The sequence below is a fragment of the Prunus mume genome, linkage group LG2 (assembly GCF_029339155.1).
Source record: "Prunus mume cultivar Tortuosa linkage group LG2, ASM2933915v1, whole genome shotgun sequence".
NCBI lineage: Eukaryota > Viridiplantae > Streptophyta > Magnoliopsida > Rosales > Rosaceae > Prunus > Prunus mume.
This window is the reverse complement of record NC_142699.1, coordinates 14,957,199-14,982,703: the sequence shown is the minus strand read 5'-3', so window position 1 is coordinate 14,982,703 and position 25,505 is coordinate 14,957,199. Positions and strand designations below refer to the sequence as shown.

The following is a 25,505-nucleotide window of genomic DNA, read 5'->3' as shown; positions in this document are numbered from 1 at the left end:
AGAGGAGGGAATCAGTGAGATTGAAGAAATTGTCAGTTTGGTCATTGGGAAAGGCTGAAGAATAGCATTTCTATTTCCTATTTTTATAATTCTCTTCAATCAATTTATCACAGTTTCTTTCTCTTTTTACAAATTACAACGTACAACATGTTGTGCTAAATCTCAATTTATTTTATTATAATCCCTTTATAATATGTGTAACTCAATTCAATTGAGGCAGAATGAGACACGAAATTAACATTTTAACATATAATATATTTAATTCAATTTCAATTAAGGCAGAGTGAGACACGAAATTAACATTTTAACATATAAAGTGAGACAAATTGAGTTTAATAAAGTAAAGTGAAACTAAAAATTGAGTTTCAAAAGTCAAATCAATAATCAAGCCTTGAATTAATAACCTACAAGCCTTGCTACCAACGGTGCAGTGAATAGCGAGTCGGCGATGGAAAAAAAGAGAGGACAAAACAAAGCCGCTCACACTTTACATAATAAACCTACGTCACGTGCCAAACAAAATATTTAATCGAGTTTTGATTTTATCGTAAAAAGATTGATGAGCTTGATAGTTGGAACAACCAAGTTTGGACCAGTGCTTTGACTTTTATAGAGTCCGTCGCATATGATCCTATGGCAAATTGGCAATTATATTGGGCCGACCCGGCCGAACAGAAAAGTTGCGACTTTATTCGACAGATTCAGTCAGGTGTAGGATATCTCATATCTGGCCCAACCATGTCACATATAATGATCTCATGACATTGTCAAATAGAACTTGCAAACACCACCTGCCAACATCTCTGCATGTATGATATACACAAGAGTGTTCTAGTTTGCTCTCTAGCATCACAGAGTTCAAACCACTGAAAAGCGCTGCTACATATAAATGGGAGAAACATATAAGAAAGATCAACCATAACACCTCATCTCCTAAAACACCTTCTTGTAAAGTTTGAATCATCTTCAATGATGTTCAAATGATGTATCATTTATTAGTGTTGCCTACCCCATCCACTGGCAGAACCAATGGCTGAAGCAGATTGAAAATCTGAAACAACTAACATGTTCCACCTTTAGGCCTCGATTCTAGCAGACTCTCCCACTGAACTTTCCATTCGAGTGTACCATTCACCAATCCGTGTGTTCTCCACCATATCTTTGCCAGATTTAAGGTGCCGAATGGGCCTCAAAACACCAAATGCAGCAAGATCGGCTAAATTAGGATTTGACCCACCTGTTAAAACACAAGATTATCCGATCAATTGAAAGTTTTAATCAATAAATAAGTCTTAGGTTGATAAAATATGATATGTTAGATGAGCATACCAAGAAATTGTCTCCCTTTAAGAGCATCCACCCAGGTTTCTGCGGCTTCATACAAGGCTGCACGTTCATCGGTGATATTGTGTTTCTTCTTCAGTTTCTTAGACACAAAATACATAGCTGCAGCTCCAGTATACTTTGCTACTATCCTTTCATATAAACTGAAATTTCCTGCAGGTAAGAGGTCCATTTCAAGAGAATTTGGATCATTTGCATATTAAACGCCAACTTAAATTCAGGATACAAGGAATCCTTGGACTGCTTAAAATCAGAATGGTATACTGGGTTTCAGCACATCCATTGGCCCCGCAACAGAGCGTAGGAGATAATTTTCTTTTTAATGAAAATAGCAATGCAAAATGAAACAAATTTGGATGTTTGGAACTTAACTAAGTTCTAGTAAGAAGGGAATCTAAGTGAGTAGCACTTGTTGCTGTAGGTTTAAGAAATTACCTGTTACTCACAGATGAGAATTAGAGGTTCCACAGACATGTACTCTTGTTGATAAATTACTTTATACAAAAGTAACTTGATTCTTAAATAGAAGCCTTTAAATATATACATTATATAGATACGGATGTGCTATTATATATTTCTCAATCTTCCCACTGTGATTGACGACATCAATACTAAACAGTACACACGTACAAATTCACACCAATGAACTTATGCAACTCGAGCCAAAGCATTCCCAAACACACATCTTTTGTGAAGTGTGCTCATAACTAACTCCCGATATGGATTACTAGTTTGTCACATGAAATTACGTAAGAAATAAAAGTGAAATGGATTCGCTATTGATGTGATGTGGTATCATACCATGACTGGTGATATAGTCAAATGACTCGAGAGCCTCGGAAGCAGTTCGATATATGTTTGGTGATAAAACATGCACCAAGTGATTATCCACCCACCTACATCACACCTAATCGGTTATTATCATGCCAAACCCATGATCACAACACCTAAGAAGTAAAAGTATCAAAAAATGTGAACACATGCATCAAACAATTCAACAGGAAATCTAATCACGCAAAAGAAATCTCTTGTAGTACCGAAGATCAGGACTGAAGGTTTACAACGTTGAATAGTGAAAGCAAAAACTTACCCACGCCACTTCTTTTCTTCTTCACCATTTATGACATTGTTCTCAGGATTGATCCTCTGGAACAGCTTATCGATTATATCTGCAAATACAAAAATGGAAATTTAACAAAATACAAAGCACTCAATCCCGAGTTGGATATAATTAATTACCACAGCATCAAGAAGAAAGAAGCAGATACAATCTTGTTAATTATGGCCCCAAATAATCCAATTACCTGAAGAATCAACCATCTGTTCACCATCAACTTTCAGTATCGGCACCTTCTTGTAATCAGACCATTTAATCTCCTTTTTGCTGATGGGGTTAACCTCCATAACTTTGTATGGAATTTTATAGTAATCCAAGAATGCTGAGAGGCAGAAGAAGTTCAGTGGCGAAAAGAATCAAGGGCATAAAACCCGGCAAAATAAATTGAAAGTGAACCCTAGAGTAACTCCTTCTGTTTTCAAAATAAGATCAATTCTCTATGAAGACCAAGAATGCGAATTTCCAATTCATACAAAAATAATCACAGTAACCAAAATAGGAAAATTTCATCTCCGATTGAACTCGAGATAAGTTGGAAAATTTGGAAAATAAGATCAATTCTCTATGAAAGTTGGAAAATTTCATCTCCGATTGAACTCAAGATATGAGAAAGTGGTGCATAACTTACCTCTAACCTTGTTGCAGAAAGGGCAAGCTTCGTACTGGTAGAGCTGGACGTCCTTGGGAAGGAACTTGTCCTGGGCATGCATCTCTTGAGCCAGAGACGTGGCGTTCGAAGAGAAGCACACGTGCCCTCCTGCAATGCAGGCCACAGAGGGTTTCGATAGGCCGAAGTGATCGCCGAGTCTTCGCGTGAACCACAGCGGATTCGAATTCGAGCAAGTGCTCAACATCGCAGCTTGAACCAGCCGCTGTTGAGTTGCGCCGCCGACTGCGGTAGAGCTACCCATACAGACGACGGCTCTACTGAGCAAAGCGACTCCATTAACCCTTCTCATGGTGACCGAAGCGGATCACAGTGCTATTGCTATATCGCTCGTCGCAAGTCTTCAACTTTTGGATTTTGTTGAAATGAAAATGGGACGAGCTCTCGGGTTTAACCAGGGTTTTTGATTTTCGACCAAAAAAAAAAATCAGGGTTTTTGAAGAATTTTTACAGCCCACTTGGATGGTGACAAAACGCGTTAAAAAGACCGTGTGGCCCTTCTCCTGGTCCGTGTAGGACTAGGAACCCATGTTTCCGTAAAAGCCCATCCAATAAAATGAGCCCAAAAGAAATAGAGTTCAAAGAAAAATTGAATTAGGTCGAGGGCATTATTGGTATAAAAAATATGCCGGTCTATATAAAGCCACGCTGTTATTACATATGTCCTCGAGGATCTATTGCCGTCAAAAAACCTCCAAGCTAGAGAACCGAAAAACTCTGTGCTAGGGTTTTGCGAAAGTTCCGATCTAGTTAAGCGATTAGGTTGTGGGGAATTTATTTTTTTGTTAATTGAAAGATGGCTCGCGCCTTGAAGTACACCTTTAGCGATTATGCGAGGAACGCAGTGAGTAGAGAGGCCTTGCTCGAACCGACTAAGGTTTGTTGAGCAATTTGGTTGTGCTTTTTTCTGGGCCTCTCCCCCTTTCTCTTTCTGCGACATGTAGTCACTATAATATATGCCTGACCTTGTATTCTAGCATTGTCTGTCAGTTTTTTTTAAAACGGTGGGTCTTGTGGGTATTCAAGAATGGCCTATTTTTATGATTCTTGCTTATCATGTAGGGAGGGGGTCGATGAGTTTCCTGTAGAAACTAATTTGAAATTATTTTTCGTGATATATCCCGATTTGTTCTTGGAAAATATAGACAAATCTGAGTTTTTCGAGGGAAAAATTGTAGGTAATTCTAAGTTTTTTTGGGGCAAATCTTGAACAAATTTTGAGTTTTTCTTCGTGTATATTAATATATGGTGACTCCCTTTTTGGTTTTTTGGTGATTGAGATAGATCGTGAGTTTCTTTTTGCCATGTACTGACAAAAGAACTTTGTGTTTTTTCTGAAAAAAATTTGTACGTTTGAACATGTATGTTACATAATTACAAATGGAATAGGGTGTTTTAATTTTTTACCAGATTAATATCACAACCCGAAACTACATTATATGTCCATCGTTGAGTGTAGATGGGGTGAAGTTTGATCTTGGAAGGGTCAAGAACTCGTAAGCTGATTTAGAATTGTGGTTTTCATTGACAAGAAACGAGAATTAGGTTATGGACCTTGTAATGGGTTATCACCGTTTCTATCTTAATTAGAAGCTGAATTTGTGGGGTTAACTGTGGTGCCATCAGGTTGGTGTGAATTTTCATTTATCTAAGTAGTTTACAGGTGTATGTTTTACCAATTTCTTTCGGACTCCGAAAGTTCAGGACTTGGCTGTTGTAATTTGTAAGTGAGTGGCTTACCACTTAGTCGTCATCTGGTTAAGTATCTCGCACTGTCTAGTAACACTGTACTAACCTAAAATTTGGTAATGGATCAAATGTTGGTTGTTTCTTTGATCTTATTTTCTGTGTCCCAATTCCTCCTAGTAATGAGTCCGTGTAACGTCAGCAGTTTCTCTACTTCTGTGCTTTAGTCATGTTTTACTGGTCTGCTCTACCAATCTTATTGAATTTATTCTGGTGCTTCAAAAGCTCCAGAGAGAGATGGAGAAAAATGGCAAGAGTCAGAGGAAGAAAGAGAGAAGGGAAATAAAGGGACAAGGGCGTAAAGAGAAGGATACTCTTCACAACGTGAAAAGCCTTGATGACAAAAAGTGTTTCCAGCAAAAGAAGGGTAAAAAATGGGAAGCAAAGGGATGGTCTCCTCAAAAAATTGAACATGAAGTTGATCAACTGGAGAGAAGTGACATTACGAACGAACATGGGCTGCCAACCTGTACTGAGAACAATTCCTACTTGTCTGATGGAACCCAAAGCAGCAAGAAAAGCAAGCCTTTGATCGTTCGCTTTAAACTTAAGCACAGCGAACCAGATGCCTCACTTGCGTGCTCTCCTTCTGGAAGGGTAGATTTGCTTCCTCCAGAGAGGACGGAAGTTGATCTTGCACAGAGTCAACCCAGAGCAGAGACAAATGCACAACTAGGGCGGGTCTCTTCAAAACCTGACCAAGATTTACCCTGTTCAACATCAGAGGGGATGGAAACGATTGGTCAGAAGAGAAGTGCTAGTGCTGCATTTGAAAATCAGATTCAGAGTGAAGATTCACTGCATGCAACTCTGATTGAGAATTGGATCCCTCCCCGGTTCAATTTGCCGATGTTGGTGATGGTGATGAAGAATGGCTCTTTGGGACCAAGCATCAAAACAGGTGTGGGTCCAAAAGATTTAAAGCTTCTAACAATGAGGTCTCCAGTTGTACAAGGAGCACGCTGTGGCCACAAGCACAGTGGTTGTTGGAGGCGGGCGTATGTGCATTACCCTTCACGGTTCCATTCTAGTTTCTCGTCCATTTCTTTTTGGACCACTAGCGGCTTATACTGTACAGTTGTAATGAGCATCAACCATACTTTATGCATTTGTTCATTAATTGATTTTTCCAATTATTCTTGCAAATGCTATTGGTCTTGTTTTGGTCTTGTTCGATTCTATTTGGGAATTTGCTTTTAGTTAAAATGTACTGGTCATTGTCGAACCATCCAGCGTTTGGGAAAAAAATGTTGAACCAATTCAGCATCGTAGCTTTGTTCTGCTGGCAAAGATGATAAAATGCACACCGTAGTTCTGTGTTGGGTTCATTATTATATACAATGGCCTCAAAATATCAGCAGAGTAAGCATGTTGCTTTGTCAGGAAAGCAAAAAAATTTCTCTCAAAGAATAATGGTCAGGTATAGTTAAGTAGTCTTTCAACTTATAGCGGCGGGTTTTCTCAACACTCGATGCTGTATCGGTGGAACTTGATGATCTGCTACCATCATTTGTATCAGACATGGCAGAAACCGAATGCGACTTGCAATCAATTTCCAGGAAAAGGTCATCGTCATCGTCTTCCCTTGATTCCATAACATGAGAATCAGAATATTTATCGGCATCCGTCTCCCCTGTTAGTAGCTGCAGTATCTGGCTCACTTTCGGGCGAAGACGAGGTGATTGGTTTATGCAAAGGCCTGCTGCCAATACCATTCTACGCATTTGGATATCATTGTAGTCCCCGTTTAGGTTTGGATCCAGCAATGCTTTGAGTTCCATAGTGTCCAATAAATGTCTTGCCTGAATCAAAGAAAAGTGGTCAAAATCAGAATTTGGTAAACAATTTTAGGGGTAAGTATGATGTAAAGAGAGAATGCTTACCCACTTAACCAAGCTCTCTTGCCCTTTTGGGGCCCCTGCATCAACTGGCTTTCTTCCTGATAATAATTCAAGGAGAACCACACCAAAGGCATAAACATCAATCTTATCACTCACCATCCCATGCATGAAATATTCTGGAGCAATGTATCCAAAAGTCCCCACCACATCACTACTTATCACATAAGCAGAATCCGTAGATCCCCGCATAGCAAGCCCAAAATCAGATAACTGCACCCAAAACATAAAACTAGATTCAACACGGAAAGTCTACAATTGGAATATGTGGCAGATATTTTCCCATCGGCTGGGGTGCTGTATGTGTATATGTATATGTATATACCTGTGGCAGAAGCTCGTCGGAGAGAAGAATGTTTGAGGATTTAACGTCTCTGTGAATAATGGGCGGAGGACATTCATTGTGCAGGTAATTTAGAGCCTCGGCAACTGCAACTGCCACATTGAATCTCACTTCCCATGGCAGTACTATAGATCCATCACTGCAACCTGCACTAAATGAAATGAAATTCAGGCAACTAATTATCAAACTATTTAATTTCTTTATTTGTAGGAAATTACCATGCAAGTTTCCCTCCAAGCTCCCTCTAGGAAAGAGATCATAGACCAAAATAAGGTTGCCACCTTCCGCACAGACACCAATGAGAGATGTGATGTGTTTATGCTGAATTGAAGAAACAAATTTGGCTTCCAAGAAAAAGTCATCCCAAGCTTCTTTGTATGATTTCAGAATCTTGACTGCCACTGGTTTACCATCTCCGAGACATGCTCTGTAAACGCTGCTGCACCCTCCCTCGCCGATAAGATTTCCTGTGTTATAGTATGTATAAGCCAATTGTTTAGAAAGAGAACTATGCCAAAGGCAGATCGCATCAATTATGCAAACAAAAAAGAGATTTAGTTGACCTGTTGAGAACTGACAAGTTGCACTCCTAATTTCTTCATAGCTGAACAACCTGCAACCTACTGAGTTTTTTTCAATGAGAAACTCCAATTCACTGGCTAGCTTTCTTGATGATACTGATAAGCAATTTTCATCACTATTCGTGGCATCATAACGGCGGCTCTCTCTTTCGGTTGTGTACTCTACATCCCTCAAAATCAAATCAACCTGTGGCTGTTGATTTACTGAAAATGATCGACTAGGCAAATCCATCACCCACTGAGCCAGGACTTTTTTTCTCTGATAGGACTCATAGCTGCTTCTGAGATAGCTCCTATCCGCAAGAGAGGCCAACCAGGCCTTGATAATGGTGATTCATCAACGTCCCTCCCCTTCAAATCACAAAGCTCTCTCTCAGGAGGAGGAGCTTCCTGACTCATCGTAGGAACAGTTAGTCTCTGAAGAGGCCAACCCAGAGTTGATTCTGGCGCTGGCAACTCTATTTTGAGTGGATAAGTGGAGCTAAAAAGAGCTTCCGCCTTGACCTTGTATTGGTTTATGCCAAAGTTGTCATCTTTCAATGTCCTAGTGGTCTGAATTGCTAGCGCTTCTGCAAGGTCGCAACATAACCATTCTCCAACATGTTGGTGGTTCTCCTTGCCCGATTTCTTTTGTGATTTCTCCTTCTGATCATCATTCAAGTTTACCCTTGAAACTTTGAAAGCTTTGGTCCCCTGAATTGGTAAGCTCCCTAGAAATTTTCATTTCACGGTCATATTCATATGTGTACATATATTATACTGCTCAGAAGCCAGAACTATATAATAATAACAGAGCCACCGGGACTAATCCATAGTTTGCACGTTGTACTTGCTTGTGAATTTAAAGCATACCTAACAGAAAAGTTAACGTTTACCAGATATATAGAAAACTAACAATGACAATATTTTCCAGGATTAAACAAAGGTTACCAAAATCCAAAGGAAATACTGGGTAAGTTCATAATTTATTGGTTCTTAAAGAAGAGAGACACAAAAAAACGAACAAGGTATATTGCCAAAGACAGAATGAAGTTGACCCGGATCTTATTATTTTGAACCTTTTGACGGCTACTCTTTGTATTCAAAAATCCAACCCACCTAACCATCTTTTATTTATAATACAGAACTGCCGCCAAATAAACTGCTGGTACACCTAATGTGACTAATCTTTAGCAAGTCAGAGTTATTGCCATTTGACCACCCTACAGTGCTGCCTGTCCACATCACCACCAAAAGCATAGATTTTGAAATCAACTTATCATAAAATTTAGACTTGTCATCATAGATTACTACTAGGATATATTATATATAATCGAGCCATTGTCGCCGCCGCCGTAGGATAAGCATCTTGTAATGCTGTTGCAAATATGCTACCACATAAGGCTTTGGTTAGCAGGGTGAGAGACTACATGGATGCCAAAGTTTTTGAAAAAGTGCAGAGACAGACACCAACCTCATGGGGATCTATTGTACAATCCTTCAAGTCAGACAAAAGCTTGAAAGAATCTGAGAATGATACAGCTTGCACATAAATATACATGCCCTCAGTGTTCGTAATCTGACTTGATAATGGGGAAGTTACAGAAGCTTGAGGCAACTTTTGTAATTAGTTCATTCCTTCAGGGTAAACAATTACGACTAGTTTTGATTCACAACTTCAAAAAATGAACGCAAATACAAGTGTTGTTGCTTACTAGTCTATCCATCTCCCGTAACACAAGTGAAAAGGGTTTAAATAAGGGTTTAAGAGCATTTCCAGCAATGCAGGCTGGGCTCGGGCTTGGGGGGTGGGGTTTGGGTGTTGTAGGCGTTTCCAGCAACAAAGTGGAGCCCGGGCAAGAGGTTGGGGCCAACAGCCTGGGCTGGCCCGAGTGCTTGCCTGCGGGCTGAGCTGACGTCACGACGACGTCAGCATTTCAGTTAAATTTTTTAACGTCTATCCGATCCGCTTTTTCCAGATATCCAACGGCAACCATTTTTTCGCGAATAAAAAAATCGAAACTGCCACCCCTAATGGCTCTCTACCACGTGGAAGCTTCTGGGTGCTCCGATCCTCTTTTTTCCAGCAATCCAACGGCAGGAAATTTTTTGCCCAATAAAAAAATAAAATAAAAATCTGAAAATTTATAAAAATACCAAAAAAATACTTATTTTATTTTTTTTCTATAAATACCAAACAATACTCTTCACTTTTAACACCAACTCCTCATACATTTTCTTCTCCTTCTACTATTATTCACTTTCTACTCAATTTTTTTTCACTTTGAAGTTTTTTTTTTCTTTATCATATTATGGGTTCTTCTAGTGAAACCGGAGGAGGGGCATGAATTGGTTAAATAATCAAAACCATTAAGTTAGTTTGTTTGCCTTTCATTTCATTGTATTTTTTGTTTTGTTTAAAAAAGTAGTGGTAATTCAAGTATTTTATTTCATGAGTTCTGTTGATTTTCTTTTTGTGAATGAAGAAAATATTCAACAAAATTCCTTTTTATTCAAAACATTCCATACATAAAAAGCAAACCACAACCAAAGCATAAAAATAAACAAACCACAACCAAAGCATAAAAAATAAACAAACTACAACTAAAGCATAAAAAACAACAAAGCATAACTAAAAATACAACATAAACATAAACATAATACATTAAAAAAACATCTTCACTTCATTCCATTGTCCTTCATTGCCTTTCACCGCCCACAAATACTCCATCAAGTCAACTTGACGGTGTTCATGAATATACGACGATTGCATCTCCATGTAGCGCTCAATCATACGATGCATGAAACCACCGTCTCTAACTAACGGATCATGCTGCATTGGTTCTCCATCTGGCCCCATAGGTTCATAAATTCGTGTTAAGGCCGTGTTCATGGGATCTGGTTCATACACTTTATCAACATCGTAATCATACTCATCTTCCACAATCATGTTGTGGAGGATGATACAAGTCATCATTATACTCCTAACCACCTCCTCATCAAATAGACGCGCCGCACCCTTGATAATTGCCCACTGAGCTTGAATGATACCAAAGCACATTTCCACATCTTTTCTGTACCCCGCTTGATAGGCAGCAAAAAAAATTTCCTTATGGGATCAGGGATGTGGAATTGATTTCACAAATATTGTCCACCTTTGATAGATACTATCAGCTAGATAATACCCATTCTGGTATACGGTATTATTAATTTGATATGTTATAGTTGAGTCTTCACCTGTCAGAACATCATTGAACACCGGGGATTGACCCAGGACGTTCAAATCATTTTGAGAGCTGGCAACTCCAAAGAAGGCGTGCCAAACCCATGTATCAAAACCAGCAACTGCTTCGAGGATGATGCTTTTCTACCCTTTCTAATTGCCATAATCCCCTTGCCAAGAAGTTAAACAATTTTTCCATTGCCAGTGCATGCAGTCAATACTACCAATCATCCCAGAAATTCACGAGACTCACTTTTGTAGAAGCCGTTGTAGGTCCACAGGCGTAAGTCTGCGCAGTAGTCCACAGTGTACTGAGTTTTCATCAGTATCACAAAATCGCACCAAGCTCTCCAAAATAGTGGACTTCCTCATCCTGGCAATCTCATCCACTGATCGCAGATGACCCATACGCCAACATTCGTATCACAGCTGTGAACTTTTGCTCGGGAAGAAGCCCCAAATTTCCAGCACAATTTTTCTTTTGAACAAAGTTGTCATCATAATTGCAAAAATCATGCATGACTTTATTGAACAAATGAGGTTACATTCTATATCTTGCTCGAAAATAAACATCAGAGTACAGAGATTGTGGGATAAAATAATCTTCCATAAGATTCTTACCCCGAGAATGTCTATGTCTGTTCACATTCGATGCCCGGCCTTCTCGTGAACCACATCGGCTCTGGTTTTCTTCCTCCAGCAAAGCAACGACCACACGAAGTTGCTCGTCTAGTTCTCTCTGCTCCCTTTTGCTTGCAGCTCTTCTACGCATTCTTGCTCGCCTTTCTCGCTCTTACCTCTCCAAAATCTCTTTAATGTTGTCTGACATTGAGAATGGAGAATGAAATCTAAAATCTGAGAAATGAAATCTAAAATATGAGAAATGAAGATGTAAAGAAGATATGATGTGGGAGGTATGAGCTGAGTCTCTGCTTTTATAGAAATTTAGGCAGATAGAGATGACACGTGGCTCAATTTTATAGGGTGAAAATATTATCTGAAATTTGAAATTCACATGAAATTTGAAATTTATATGGAATTTGAATTTTGAAATGTATATGAAATTTGACATTTTGAATTTATCTGAAATTTGAATTTTGAAATGTATCTGAAATTTGAAATCGAAAATTTTATCCGATATGAATAGTACTGACATGTATGAACTCAATAATCTTATCCGAAAATATTATCCAAATTAATTGTTTAAGTAAACAAAGTTGTGAAAAAAAACAAAAAAAATGAATAGTATTTGTCATGGCAAGCCTTGCACTGCTGAAACACACTTTGCTAGGGGGTAGGGCAACCACTATTCAAGTAAATAGTATGCCTAGGGCTCCTTGCCATGGCAAGGGCTAATAGAAGTGCTCTAAGAGCAACTCCACCCATTTGCCCTTAGCCATGGCAAGGAGGAGTTAGAGCAGCCACTATTCACTTGAATAGTAGTTGCCCTTGCAAATAGTATTTTCCGTTTCCACCCGTTGCCATGACAAGGGTATTACTATTTATTTTTTTATTTTTTCACAATTTTTTACATCGGATAAAATTTTCAATTTTAAATTTAAGATAAATTTTAAAAAAAATTGGCTGGTATTTATAGAAAAAAATTCATTAATTTTTTTATTTATTTAAATTTCTAATTTTTTCAGTATTTTATTGCAAAAAATTGGTTGCCGTTGGATTGGAGGAAAAATCGGATCGAGAGATGACCACGTGGCAACAGAAAAAATAATCAAATCAGTGAGTACTAAAGCGGGCACTGTAGTAGGATCTGTAGCTTAACGTCAGCATAGCCCGCGTTTTGAACCTCGGGCCAGACCAAGTTGGTGGGTCCCACACCTCCCCCAGGCCTGAACTGACCACTAGAAACAGCTTTTTTCTTTTTTTTCCCCCAGCCTTGAGCTCAGCTATCCGCTGGACTTGCTCTAACAAGGGTTTAGCAACACCAAGCTGAGCTGAGCTGAGCTGAGCTGAGCTGAGTGCCGAATGGCAAGATGGGCCTAGTTGCCCCAATACGAGCCGGTCGAAGCCCATAATTTGAGGAGTCCCTGCGACGGACTTCGTTTCGTCACTATATCTATATGGAGATCTAGTGGGTCCCATCCCAATACCGCATACCCAAACGGTCAAGTTTTCAACGTTTTATTTTTTATAAAATTAAATCAAATAAAAGAATTCAACCAACGTTCCTCTGGAAAACGCGAGATTATAGAATAGTACTGTACCTACTTCCTTTCAGCGAGCGGAGAGAGATTGAGAGAGAGATTATGATATTGGACGGGATCGGAGACGAAGAGAAATGGCTGGCAGAAGGAATCGCCGGCATTCAACACCATGCCTTTTACATGCATCGTGCTCTGGTACTTTAATTTCCAATTCTGATCCTAAACTACATTCCTACAAATTCTTTTATCCAATGATCTTAAACCCTAATTCTCCTCGATCTTGTCCATTTTTCAATTCCCTCAGGACGCGAACAATCTCAGAGACGCTCTCAAATACTCGGCCCTGATGCTGTCTGAGCTTCGAACCTCGAGGCTTTCGCCTCACAAATACTACGATCTCTGTAACGTTTCATATATATTTTTCACCCAAATGCTCTTCTAAGCATTGATTCAATTCGATATGGTGATCTAATTTTTTATTTGGACGTTTGACGTTTCATGGTTGATTTCATAGATATGCGAGCCTTCGATGAATTGAGGAAGCTGGAGATGTTCTTCAAGGACGAGAGCAGACATGGTGTTTCGATTGTTGATCTCTACGAACTTGTTCAGCATGCTGGCAACATCTTACCGAGATTGTAAGTTGCCTAGAACTTCCATTGAATGACATCCCATCATTGTGAGGAAATGTTGTCCTTTCTCAACAAACTTAGATAAGTGTTGGACGTGTCAGGTCTCTAACTTCTCAAAGTTAATTTATGCCTATTCCCTTAAGACGAGCCTTGCCATACACATAGGGTTGTGCTATGTATATACAAGAGTTTCTTTCTCGTTTTTAATTATATACGTTGATCGTGCTTTTTATATAATGACATATCTGCTCTCATCCAATCATATGCGTTTCATTTCTGCCTGTAGCAAAAAAGAATCTCTTTAGTGTTTTTGTTCTTGGGTTCCTCCTAGTGATCAAATCAAGAAGATATGCATTTCAGAGTTGTGCAATGAGTTGAGTTATTTGTTCCAGTTGTATCAACTTTCAATGTATATGAAGTTCCTGTTGCTTATTTAACAGGTATCTCCTATGTACGGTAGGTTCTGTGTACATTAAATCTAAGGAAGCACCTGCCAAGGATGTGCTTAAAGATCTTGTGGAAATGTGTCGTGCCATTCAACATCCAATGCGTGGGCTCTTTCTAAGAAGCTATCTTTCTCAAGTCAGTAGAGATAAGTTACCTGATATTGGTTCTGAGTATGAAGGGTAAGATTGTTTTCTTGGCCAGATTGTTTTTTTTAATTTATTGTGAAAGAAGTCTGTCATTTCAGTCATTGATTTATCTTTTCTTTCTCTCTCTCCTTTTTTCTTTCTCCATTTCCTTGTTCAATACTACTGATTTGAAAATATCTCATACATTGTCTGATAAAAAAGAGAATGATTTTTGGTTATGGAAATATATGGAATTTATCACATCATTCTGTTCTTTCCCAGTTCTAGTTGGTTTTAGATTGAGAATAATTTGAAGTCTTTGACTCCTGTATGTACATCAAATCAACAGAAGAAGGGAATATGTTATATAGGCCAAGAAACATTTGCTTTTGCTGGGATGGATTTCCTGTTGCTTGATTTGATTCATATTCCAATATCCTTGCAGAGATGCTGACACTGTCATGGATGCTGTAGATTTTGTGCTACAAAATTTCACAGAGATGAATAAACTTTGGGTTCGAATGCTTTATCAGGTTTGTTCAACATCTATGTAAAATATCTGCTCTAATGTCTGAATATGCATGGCACCAGAGTACTTGCATGCCATAGAGGTAAAAATGAACCATGAGGGCATGATTTTTGGCCATGCAGGTGTTATGGTGCTTGTGAATCATTCATACTCTTTGGCGATCTTGAGTTGAGGCCTTCTGTTGGGCTTTCTGGTCTGCAGGGACCTGGTCGGGTGAGAGAGAAGCATGAAAAGGAAAGAAGTGAACTTCGTGATCTTGTAATATCGAAAATCTGAATCTATCAGCAGATGAAACAGTGCATAACACGTTGCAATAGAGAAATTACACCTTTCTGAATTGTCTTGATAGGTTGGGAAAAATCTACATGTTCTCAGTCAGATAGAGGGCGTGGAACTTGAATTGTACAAAGACACTGTTCTTCCCAGAGTATTAGAACAGGTTCTTTTTTCTATTTCCCTTCTCAATAAGATTTTGTTTAGTTAATTTTAAATACTTTCCCTTATGGCAGAGCCCTATACTCAACTTGCCTTTTTGTAATATTTCAAACTTTCATCCAAATTGGTGTGCACAGGTTATAAACTGTAAAGATGAGCTGGCCCAATATTATTTGATGGATTGCATAATCCAGGTCTTTCCAGATGAGTACCACTTGCAGACACTGGAGACATTATTGGCTGCATTCCCCCAGCTTCAGGTGGGTACCAATATCGTTTTTCTCTCCGTTGTTTGACTTTCACTTGATTGTGTATGTTTTCTTATTTATTTAAGTATATTGTTATATATGCATGTTTGAAGCCATGTTTTCCCATTATGTATAGTTGAAATAGTAGCTCAAGCCACAAAAGCCAAATTGGTTACTTGCTTTGATATCTGGTGGCTCGTAGCAGCCTTATTGTGTCATTTATTTTATATTTGTGGGAATACGCCCAACCAAAGCAGCTTTTTGACTCATTTTACCTCTACATTGTATATTTTCAAATGCAGCCAACAGTTGATATCAAGACTGTGTTATCTCAATTAATGGAGAGGTTATCAAATTATGCTGCGTCAAGCACAGATGTGAGTTATCTTAAAATCATCTTCTGGGTCATGCTTTTGGATTTTGTTACCACTTTTGCAATTTTTATGGCTTCTTCCATTCCTGGGTGTTGCAGTTTTGATGATTGTTTCTTGTTCAAGGTATTACCTGAATTTCTTCAAGTGGAAGCCTTCTCTAAATTAAGCAGTGCTATTGGAAGGGTAAGCTGGCTATTTCCAATGTCATTGAGATTAAAAGAGATGAAATAGGGATGGTGCATTTACCCTCATGTTCTCTGCATTTAGGGATGGTGCATTTACCCGCATTTCATAAAATCTAGATCATCCAACTAATCCAATGTTTATGGCTATTCCACATCGCCTACAATAAGTTTGTTTCCTTTTTCTATAAACTAACGTCGTTACCTCTATTTTCCTCTCAACTCTCTCACTCATCTTCTCTTCATGTCTTATACACCCCATTTCTTTTTCTTATATTATTTTCTTGTCAGTTCAATATGAACGATCAATTTTGGCTACTAATCCCTTCTTCTTCTTTTTTTCAATCAGGATTCATGGTGATTTGTGAAAAATCTTCTAATAGCTAGAATATACAGCATTGATTTCTATAAATAAATAAAAACCCTTAATATGGGAAATTGAAAAATCTTTGTAGAAATTTGGCTTTAAAAGTCAAGAAGAAAAGCACAAAGTCATTGCAAGTCGCAAATCTGCTCCAATTGATAGTTATCAAATTCCAAATACACTACAGCATGAAGTAGTTGATGTATAGTTAATAGGAAATTGTATACTCACTAATATGTTGCCCCATGAACAAATTTCTCTGAGAAAAACAGATGTCCTCTTTATTAGACAAGCCATTTGCTTTTTCATGTTAATTATGAAACATACATATCTTTATTGTTGGTATCCTTTGTTTGAATTCTAGAAGTGTGCTATTTTAATAAATCAGCTATACAAATTTCAGGTGATAGAAGCGCAGATTGACATGCCTATTGTTGGATCCATATCTCTTTATGTCTCTCTTCTTACATTTACACTCCGTGTTCATCCTGATCGCCTTGATTATGTGGATCAAGTACTGGTAAGGTCTGCAAAAAAAACTAATTTTAGTTACTATAAGATTTCCCAAACTTCTGCATGCCCTCTGAGGGAGAATACCTGCCTATCAACATAGCCTGCGACATGGATGCCATCTCCTTTGAGATCTCGTTTAGATATGGATTATGTGGGCCATGTTTGTAACCAAGTTAACTGGTGATTGTTTTGTTTTATATATATATATATATATTTCAGGGAGCATGTGTTAAGAAGCTATCTGGAACAACCAAGCTTGAAGACAATAGAGCCATAAAACAGGTTGTTGCGCTGTTAAGTGCTCCCTTGGAAAAATACGATGACATTGTTACAGCCCTCACACTTTCTAATTATCCTCGAGTTATGGATCATCTTGATAATGGAACAAATAAAGTCATGGCAGTGGTCATTATTCAAAGCATTATGAAAAACAATTCTTGTATCTCCACTGCTGATAAGGTATGTTTCTTCTATTTATTCTATTTTACAAATTTTTCTTCTTATAATGTGGTATATTGCTTCTTGTAGGTGGAGGTGTTGTTTGAATTAATTAAAGGACTCATCAAGGATTTGGATTGTACTTCTGCAGATGAGGTGCATTTCAAAACTGTTATTGTAATAGGAATATTTAGTTTATTGTATAAGGGTTTTAGCATCTCTTAGTAACCTACTTTTTAAGTCCCTTGATCCACATGATTTTTTCTTTTTAATGTAAATTTAATTTCACCAAAAACACTTGATGATATTTTTTTGCTTTTTTTTGGCTGACCTTGGTCTTTTCTTGTGTTATTTTCTACTGATAGCTTGATGAGGAGGATTTTGGAGAGGAACAAAATTCTGTTGCTCGCCTTATACACATGCTTTATAATGATGATCCAGAGGAAATGTTAAAGGTAAGTCATTGATGTCATTAAGGTTTTATTGTTTCTCTTGATGCTAATGTTGGTTGAAATTTCTGCATCCATCTAGAAGTTGTTTTCAGAAGCCAACTTACTCTTAGGTTTTATTGATGTTACTGAAAAATTATCCTTTTGGAAATTATGTATGTCAGACTTGTGAAAGCATGATAATCCTCAGTGCCCATATATGACAGTCATTTAGAGCCATTTGCAGGAGTCGCCTTCGTTTGCATTTCTGATGTGCAGATTTGCGCATGTTGCATTTCTGACTGCCATTTAGACCCAGTTGAAAGTACTGCCCTCATTAGCATTTCTGACGTGCAGATTTACGCATGTTGCATTTTTGTCGAGATGCTTGTGTCTGTTATTATTTTTATCTTTGTTACAGTTCTTAGGCATGCATAGGGACACACGGCGATAGATGAATAAGATCTCAATATTCAAAATTCGAAGGGACTCATTAATTGTTTCTCATGTCTGCAATTAAGAGAGTAGGCAATAATGTTGAAGGGTCATACAAAATGTTGGTTGTGGCTTGCAGTTGGTTCCATGTACGAAATTCATTGTTTTTTATTTTAACTTCAGAGAAATCTTACTTTAATTTTATGATACCTTCAGATCTTATGTACGGTCAAGAAGCACATAATGAGTGGAGGACCAAAGCGCCTACCTTTTACTGTTCCTCCTCTTATATTATCTGCACTCAAGGTATGCTATGCCTCTTTGTGCTTCAAATTGTGGCATGTTTGCTGTTTCATTTTGTCTATGTATGAACTTTTTATTATGAAGTAGTGGAGTGTGTTAAAATCACCTCTCAAAATGTTGGTTGTGGCTTGCAGTTGGTTAGGCGGCTGCAAGGTCAGGATGGAGAGGTAGTCGGAGAAGAGATGCCTGCCACACCGAAGAAAATTTTTCAGATTTTAAATCAGGTAATTAGATGAATGCACTTGGTCGCTTCTTAGTTTGTTTGGCCATAATCCTTGCTGAAGATCTTTTTTTTTTTTTTAATGTGTGGTGATCAATGTGCTTCTACTTTATACATGTCTTCATATTTCTATAATGATGCTTCTACTTTATTTCAGACTATTGAAGCTCTTTCCTCAGTTCCATCTCCTGAACTGGCGTTAAGGTTGTACTTGGAATGTGCTGAGGTATGCAACATCTGTGAGAATGCATGGTGTGCAGGCTTTGCAGTTTGGGTCATGCATGTTCTTATAGCATCATCCTGTAAACCTTGAAATTAGGGCTATACCATTGTGGCTGCAGACTAACTGTTGTTTTTTGACCTCTTTGTTTTGATTCATGCACAATCAGGCTGCTAATGACTGTGATCTTGAACCTGTTGCTTATGAATTCTTCACTCAGGCATTTGTATTATATGAAGAAGAAGTTGCGGTAATTGTTTGTCAATCATTATCTTGTAATTTATTGCATAGATCTGAAGGAAGTGGTTTCTAGTAGTATTTCTATAAAAAGACTGTCTAGTGTGGCATTTGGCCTTAATAATTCTACATCATAATGTACCCTCAATTTTAGGATTCCAAAGCCCAGGTGACTGCAATACATCTCATTATTGGGACTCTCCAAAGGATGAATGTATTTGGCGTTGAGAACAGGGATACTTTAACACACAAGGCCACAGGGGTAACAATCCTTTCGTATCATTTGATCATTGGTTTTTAATTTGTTGCTGTGAAACACCATAATTTATGTTTGTTTCCTTCGGTCAGTATTCAGCAAAGCTTTTGAAGAAACCTGATCAGTGCCGAGCGGTGTACGCATGTTCACATCTTTTTTGGGTTGATGATCAGGATGGTGTTAAAGATGGAGAAAGGTAAGTTTACTCAAAATCAATGTATTGGATTTAAGCATGTCGATACATTTTTGTCTGCAGTTGCACAAATATTCGCATGTTGGGTTATCTTTATTATGGAGCAAGTTTATGGTGGTTAAAACCTGTAATTACAACAAGTAGTGCTGTTTTTTTACAGGGTCTTGCTTTGTTTAAAGCGTGCCTTGAGAATTGCAAATGCTGCTCAACAGATGGCCAGCGTAACTCGGGGTAGCAGTGGGCCAGTCACGCTCTTTGTTGAGATACTGAACAAGTCAGTTTTTTTTACTGTGCCAGATTGAAGTATAATTTAAGTAGCAGTGGGCCAGTCATGCTCTTCCATTCTATATTGCTACAACGGTGTTGTATAATTTAAGGTTGATTCATGAGTTTTGCATCAGGTACCTCTACTTCTTTGAGAAAGGAAACCCCCAGATTACAAGTGCTGCAATCCAGGGATTGGTGGAGTTAATTAAAACTGAGATGCAAAGCGACTCTACAAATGTGAGTCCAGCCCCAGATGCATTTTTCAGCAGCACATTGCGGTACATACAGTTCCAGAAACAGAAAGGTGGGGTAATGGGCGAGAAATATGCCCCTATCAAGGTCTGACTCTGGGTTAAAGAGATTGTCATATTTGAGGACTTTAAAGTTTGGGGTTGAGAGGAAGAACGATGAGGAGAGCGGACGTGTGAGCAAAGTCTATGAAAAATGCCCCTGAATCCTAAATGAGGAGCAGCTATGTGCAGTTTCTTTTCCTCTTTCCCTTTAGGTAGTTGGCGCTTGTCAACAGGACAAAATCCTTCTAGCGTGCAAAAGCTCTACATGAAGTTTGGGATTGACATTGCAGCGAAGCTTGTTATTTATTTATTTAATTTTCTTTTTCTGGGAAATGATATTGTTAGATTTCAAGTTGATTGGAGATCCGAAGAATTATTCTGTATGCAACTCAGTTGAAATTGTATGATGTATAATTAGTGTTGTTACATTCAAATTATGGGAAACTTGGTATTGGATAAGCAGGCGTAAGCAATCCTCTCATTTTCTTTCTGAACTGTTTCTTTAACTATTAGTACAAGGAGTAAGTTCATTCTCCAATGGCTTTGATTTTACCTTTCCATTTTTATAAATTGATTTTACGTGTCTTTGCTTTATAGAATTTTCTAAGAAACAGATGTCCCAAACTGACAGAGCTGATGAATTTTCTTATTATTTTGTTATAAGTAATGTAAGAGGAAGGATTAAGTATAACTCTTGCTTTCCGGAAATGCTATATGAAACTAATACTTTTTGGAAAATGCTAGGTTTACCACGTTTTTATATCACGTTGTGTACCACCTTTCTAATAGAGCTCTATTATAAAGGTAGTACACAATGTGGTATAAAAATGTGGTAAGCCTAAGCATTGTCAATTATATCTTTGAGAAACAAAAAGTTAGGTTTGTTTTTTGTGTGTGTATTTATGCACTTAACATTTAAAACTACCGGGCCTTAGATAATTTGATACCATCCATGATTAGATTGAGCTGACTTATTTTATCACATTATATTTTTCAGTTTTGATATGGGCCGATCATCTGCACGTGTTCTTAAATTACTTGTCATTTTGAATTCTGCAGAAACGGGTACAGAGCCTGCATTGCTGTTGGTAGATATAATTTTTAAAACATTGTACATTTATGATGATCGTGGGTCAAGGAAAGCAGTTGATGACATCATTCCAAAAGGTTTACAATGAAAAGTTTTGCAGCAGCCCTTGTTCAGGTCATTCAAGTGAGGGTGCAATCACATGTTGGCTGCTACAGACTTCTCCAGCGGTCATAGGATATAATTGGGCTTGCTGAGTTTTAAATATATTCGAATACACCATTTTTTTAAAATAAAATTAATTTTTTTAGTTTAATATCAATATCTTAGCCTTATTTAATTACTTTAATTACTAACTATAGTTTCAATATATATAGTAATTAATTATTTTAAATTATTTTGTGGACTTCAAAAAAAAAAGTTCGTGCAAATTAATTTGTTTAGTTTAATATTTGTAATTAAGCAATATCTTAACCTTATTTAAATACTTTAATTAGTAATTAGTTTTTAGTTATTATTTCTTTAGTGAATAATTAGTATTTAAATATTTTAATTAATTTCATAAATTACTTAATAGTATTTAATTTTAAAAAATTATTTTATGGACTTGAAAACTATTTTTAATTTCCAACAGTATTTTTAAAATAGTTTCTATTATTTAAAAATCCTAGGAAATTCTTTTAGGTACCCAAAAATATTGTAAAAACTATTTTAGTATTCCAAAAATTGATTTTAGCCTTGAAACCTCAAATTCAAGTCTTGAACCAAAAACACTAACTTCCAAACTTGTTCTAAAACCATTCTCAAGCCTTGAACCATAATCATAAGCTTCCTCTATGACACTTATAACTCAATTACGCTTGAATACTCACGTAACTCTAGTGTTTTAGGTTGGATACTCAGCGTGCTATATCCCTCATCGCAAGTCTGCAACTTTTGGATTTTGTTGAAATGAAAATGGGACGAGCTCTCGGGTTTAATCACTGGTTTTGATGATTTTTTACAGCCCACTTGAATGGCGACAAAACGCGTTAACGGACCGTGTGGCCATTCTCCTAGTCCTCGGACTAGGAACCCATGTTTCCATAAAAGCCCATCCAATTAAATGAGACCAAAAGAAATAGAGTTCAAAGTAAAATTGAATTAGGTCGAGGGCATTATTGGTATAACAAATATGCCGGTCTATATAACGCCACGATGTTATTGCATATGTACTCGAGGATCTATTGCCGTCAAAAGACCTCCAAGCTGGAGAACCGAAAAACTCTGTGCTAGGGTTTTGCGAAAGTTCCGATCTAGTTAAGCGATTAGGTTGTGTGGAAATTTTTTTTTGTTAATTGAAAGATGGCTCGGGCCTTGAAGTACACCTTTAGCGATTATGCGAGGAGCGCAGTGAGTAGGGAGGCCTTGCTCGAACCGACTAAGGTTTGTTGAGCAATTTGGTTGTGCTTTTTCTGGGCCTCTCCCCCTATCTCTTTCTGCGACATGTAATCACTGTAATATATGCCTGACCTTGTATTCTAGCATTGTCTGTCAATTTTTTTAAAACGGTGGGTCTTGTGGGCATTCAAGAATGGCCTATTTTTATGATTCTTGCTTATCATGTAGGGATGGGGTTGATGGTTTTCCTGTAGAAACTAGTTTGAAATTATTTTTCGTGATAAATCCCGATTTGTTCTTGGAAAATATAGACAAATCTGAGTTTTTCAAGGGAAAAATTGTAGGTAATTCTAAGTTTTTTTTGGGGCAAATCTTGAACAAATTTTGAGTTTTTCTTCGTATATATTAATATATCTCGATTCCCTTTTTGGTTTTTTGGTAATTGAGATAGATCGTGAGTTTCTTTTTGCCATGTACTGACAAAAGAACTTGTGTTTTTTCTGGAAAAAAAAATTGTACGTTTGAACATGTATGTTACATAATTACTAATGCGAATCTTAGGGTGTTTTAAATTTTTACCAGATTAATATCACAACCCAAAACTACATTATATGTCCATCGTTGAGTGTGGTCGTTGGAGTAAAGTTTGATCTTGGAAGGGTCAAGAACTCATAAGTTGATTTAGAATTGTGGTTTTCATGGACAAGAAATGAAAATTAGGTTATGGACCTTGTAATGGGTTATCACCGTTTCTATCTTTGATTAGAAGCTGAATTTGTGGGGTTAACTGTGGTGTCATCAGGTTGGTGTGAATTTTGGTTTATCTCAGTAGTTTACAGGTGTAGGTTTTACCAATTTCTTTCAGATCTCATAAGTTCAGGACTTCATAGAATTTGACGTTAAACTTAGGCTGTTGTAATTTGTAAGTGAGTGGCTTACCACTTAGTCGTCATCTGGTTAAGTATCTCGCCACTGTCTAGTAAAACTGTACTAACTTAAAATTTAGTAATGGATCAAATGTTGGTCGTTTCTTTGATCTTATTTTCTGTGTCCCAACTCTTCCAAATAATGAGTCCGTGTAACGTCAGCAGTTTCTCTACTTCTGTGCTTTAGTCATGTTTTACTGGTCTGCTCTACCAATCTTATTGAATTTATTCTGGTGCTTCAAAAGCCCCAGAGAGAGATGGAGAAAAATGGCAAGAGTCAGAGGAAGAAAGAGAGAAGGGAGATAAAGGGACAAGGGCGTAAAGAGAAGGATACTCTTCACAATGTCAAAAGCCTTGATGATAAAAAGTGTTTCCAGCAAAAGAAGGGTAAAAAAGGGGAAGCAAAGGGATGGTGTCCTCAAAAAATTGAACATGAAGCTGATCAACTGGAGAGAAGTGACATTACAAACGAACATGGGCTGCCAACCTGTATTGAGAGCAATTCCTACTTGTCTGATGGAACCCAAAGCAGCAAGAAAAGCAAGCCTTTGATCATTCGCATTAAATTGCTTAAGCACAGCGAACCAGACGCCTCACTTGTGTGCTCTCCTTCTGGAAGGGTAGATTTGCTTCCTCCAGAGAGAACGGAAGTTGTTCTTTTACCCAGTCAACCCAGTGCAGAGACAAATGTAGAACTCAGGCAGGTCTCTTCAAAACCTGACCAAGATTTACCCTGTTCAACATCAGAGGGGATCGAAACAATTGGTCAGAAGAGAAGTGCGAGTGCTGCATTTGAAGATCAGATCCAGAGTGAAGATTCACTCCATGCAACTCTGATTGAGAATTGGATCCCTCCCCCGATTCAATTTGCCGATGTTGGTGATGGTGATGAAGAATGGCTCTTTGGGACGAAGCATCAAAACAGATGTGGGTCCAAAAGATTTAAAGCTGCTAACAATGAGGTCTCCAGTTGTACAAGGAGCGCGCCGTGGCCACAAGCACAGTGGTTGTTGGAGGCTGTTGTATATGCATTACCCTTCACGGTTCCATTCTAGTTTCTCGTCCATTTCAAATGCGTGCCTTGAGAATTGCATATGCTGCTCAACAGATGGCCAGCGTAACTCGGGGTAGCAGTGCCACAGTCACGCTCTTTGTTGAGATACTGAACAAGTCAGTTGTTTTTTACTGGGCCTGATTGAAGTCTTTCATTCTATGTTGCTACCGTGTTGTATAAACTAAGGTTGATTCATGATTTTTGCATCAGGTACCTCTACTTGTCTGAGAAAGGAAACCCCCGGATTACAAGTGCTGCAATCCTTGGATTGGTGGATTAAAACTCAGATGCAAAGCGACTCTACAAATGTGAGTCCAGCCCCAGATGCATTTTTCAGCAGCACATTGCAGTACATACAGTTCCAGAAACAGAAAGGTGGGGTAATGGACGAGAAATATGCCCCTATCAAGGTCTGACTTCTGGGTTAAAGAGATTGTCATATTTGAGGACATTAAAGTTTGGGGTTGAGAGGAAGAACGATGAGGAGAGCCGACGTGTGAGCATAGTCTATGAAAAATGCCCCTGAATACTAAATGAAGAGCAGCTATGCCCAGTTTCTTTTCCTCTTTCCCTTTAGGCAGTTGCCGCTTGTCAACAGGACAAAGTCCTTCTAGCGTACAAAAGCTCTACATGAAGTTTGGGATTGACATTGCAGCGAAGCTTGTTATTTATTTATTTATTTATTTCTCTGGGAAATGATATTGTTAGATTTCAAGTTGATTGGAGATCTGAAGGATTATTTTGTATGCAACTCAGTTGAAATTGTATGTATAATTAGTGTTGTTACATTCAAATTATGGGAAACGTGGTATTGGATAAACAGGCGTAAGCGTAAATAATCCTCTCATTTTCTTTCTGAACTGTTTCTTTCACTATTATTTTAATTAATTTCATTTCATAAGCGTAAATATTTTAATTA

The 25,505-nt window shown here is 37.9% G+C and overlaps 4 protein-coding genes and 1 pseudogene across 8 annotated transcripts; 3 read left to right on the top strand and 2 right to left on the bottom strand.

Moving 5' to 3' along the window:
- Window positions 1–741: 741 nt before the first annotated feature.
- On the bottom strand, window positions 742–3,608 carry LOC103321222 (uncharacterized). Its single transcript, XM_008223010.3, has 6 exons — window positions 3,090–3,608; window positions 2,649–2,783; window positions 2,435–2,513; window positions 2,146–2,240; window positions 1,330–1,497; window positions 742–1,237 (listed from the first exon to the last, which is right to left on the bottom strand). The coding sequence occupies exons 1-6, from the start codon at window positions 3,418–3,420 to the stop codon at window positions 1,077–1,079; spliced, it is 969 nt and encodes a 322-aa protein (XP_008221232.1). The 5' UTR covers window positions 3,421–3,608; the 3' UTR covers window positions 742–1,076.
- Window positions 3,609–3,798: 190 nt separating this feature from the next.
- LOC103321223 (uncharacterized) lies at window positions 3,799–6,020 on the top strand (annotated as a pseudogene). The gene is made up of 2 exons (XR_016123503.1): window positions 3,799–4,005; window positions 5,100–6,020. The product of XR_016123503.1 is annotated as an uncharacterized LOC103321223 (transcript).
- A 104-nt stretch (window positions 6,021–6,124) lies between these two features.
- On the bottom strand, window positions 6,125–8,416 carry LOC103321224 (putative serine/threonine-protein kinase PBL25; the record flags this gene model as incomplete). The annotated part of the gene is given in 6 exon segments (XM_008223012.3): window positions 6,125–6,676; window positions 6,758–6,985; window positions 7,098–7,261; window positions 7,334–7,582; window positions 7,679–7,945; window positions 7,948–8,416. Coding segments are annotated over 6 exon segments (1,800 nt in total), but the record flags the coding sequence as incomplete, so codon positions are not given.
- Window positions 8,417–13,070: 4,654 nt separating this feature from the next.
- On the top strand, window positions 13,071–20,658 carry LOC103321226 (vacuolar protein sorting-associated protein 35B). 4 transcript variants are annotated; one of them, XM_089044330.1, is made up of 23 exons: window positions 13,111–13,255; window positions 13,365–13,461; window positions 13,575–13,698; window positions 13,979–14,065; window positions 14,153–14,318; window positions 14,710–14,797; window positions 14,995–15,051; window positions 15,143–15,232; window positions 15,366–15,488; window positions 15,779–15,853; window positions 15,974–16,033; window positions 16,800–16,916; window positions 17,129–17,368; window positions 17,438–17,503; window positions 17,713–17,802; window positions 18,427–18,516; window positions 18,648–18,737; window positions 18,891–18,959; window positions 19,123–19,203; window positions 19,345–19,452; window positions 19,539–19,642; window positions 19,800–19,913; window positions 20,041–20,658. In XM_089044330.1, exons 3-23 carry the CDS (start codon window positions 13,635–13,637, stop codon window positions 20,249–20,251), a joined length of 2,190 nt encoding a protein of 729 aa, XP_088900456.1. In that variant the 5' UTR covers window positions 13,111–13,255; window positions 13,365–13,461; window positions 13,575–13,634; the 3' UTR covers window positions 20,252–20,658. The 4 variants fall into 4 exon arrangements, with proteins under 4 accessions (XP_008221236.2, XP_088900457.1, XP_088900456.1 ...); XM_008223014.2 differs by lacking the exon at window positions 13,979–14,065 and having other exon boundaries at window positions 13,071–13,255; window positions 14,133–14,318; XM_089044331.1 differs by lacking the exon at window positions 13,979–14,065 and having other exon boundaries at window positions 13,095–13,255; window positions 14,133–14,318; window positions 14,916–15,051.
- A 1,781-nt stretch (window positions 20,659–22,439) lies between these two features.
- LOC103321225 (uncharacterized) lies at window positions 22,440–25,406 on the top strand. The gene is made up of 3 exons (XM_089044329.1): window positions 22,440–22,651; window positions 23,778–24,702; window positions 24,797–25,406. The coding sequence occupies exons 1-2, from the start codon at window positions 22,571–22,573 to the stop codon at window positions 24,585–24,587; spliced, it is 891 nt and encodes a 296-aa protein (XP_088900455.1). The 5' UTR covers window positions 22,440–22,570; the 3' UTR covers window positions 24,588–24,702; window positions 24,797–25,406.
- The last annotated feature ends 99 nt before the right edge of the window (window positions 25,407–25,505 follow it).

What these genes read in the sequence shown, in the direction of transcription:
- LOC103321222 (XM_008223010.3), bottom strand. Translation starts at nt 3,420, where the DNA reads ATGAGAAGGGTTAATGGAGTCGCTTTGCTCAGTAGAGCCGTCGTCTGT. An exon ending in TGACTATATCACCAGTCATG is followed by an intron (nt 1,498 to 2,145) that starts GTATGATACCAC and finishes TCTTACCTGCAG; the next exon opens with GAAATTTCAGTTTATATGAA. An exon ending in TAAAGGGAGACAATTTCTTG is followed by an intron (nt 1,238 to 1,329) that starts GTATGCTCATCT and finishes GTGTTTTAACAG; the next exon opens with GTGGGTCAAATCCTAATTTA.
- LOC103321226 (XM_008223014.2), top strand. Translation starts at nt 13,163, where the DNA reads ATGATATTGGACGGGATCGGAGACGAAGAGAAATGGCTGGCAGAAGGA. An exon ending in TTTTTCAGATTTTAAATCAG is followed by an intron (nt 18,738 to 18,890) that starts GTAATTAGATGA and finishes ACTTTATTTCAG; the next exon opens with ACTATTGAAGCTCTTTCCTC. An exon ending in TAACACACAAGGCCACAGGG is followed by an intron (nt 19,453 to 19,538) that starts GTAACAATCCTT and finishes TCCTTCGGTCAG; the next exon opens with TATTCAGCAAAGCTTTTGAA.
- LOC103321225 (XM_089044329.1), top strand. Translation starts at nt 22,571, where the DNA reads ATGGCTCGGGCCTTGAAGTACACCTTTAGCGATTATGCGAGGAGCGCA. An exon ending in CCTTGCTCGAACCGACTAAG is followed by an intron (nt 22,652 to 23,777) that starts GTTTGTTGAGCA and finishes GTGCTTCAAAAG; the next exon opens with CCCCAGAGAGAGATGGAGAA.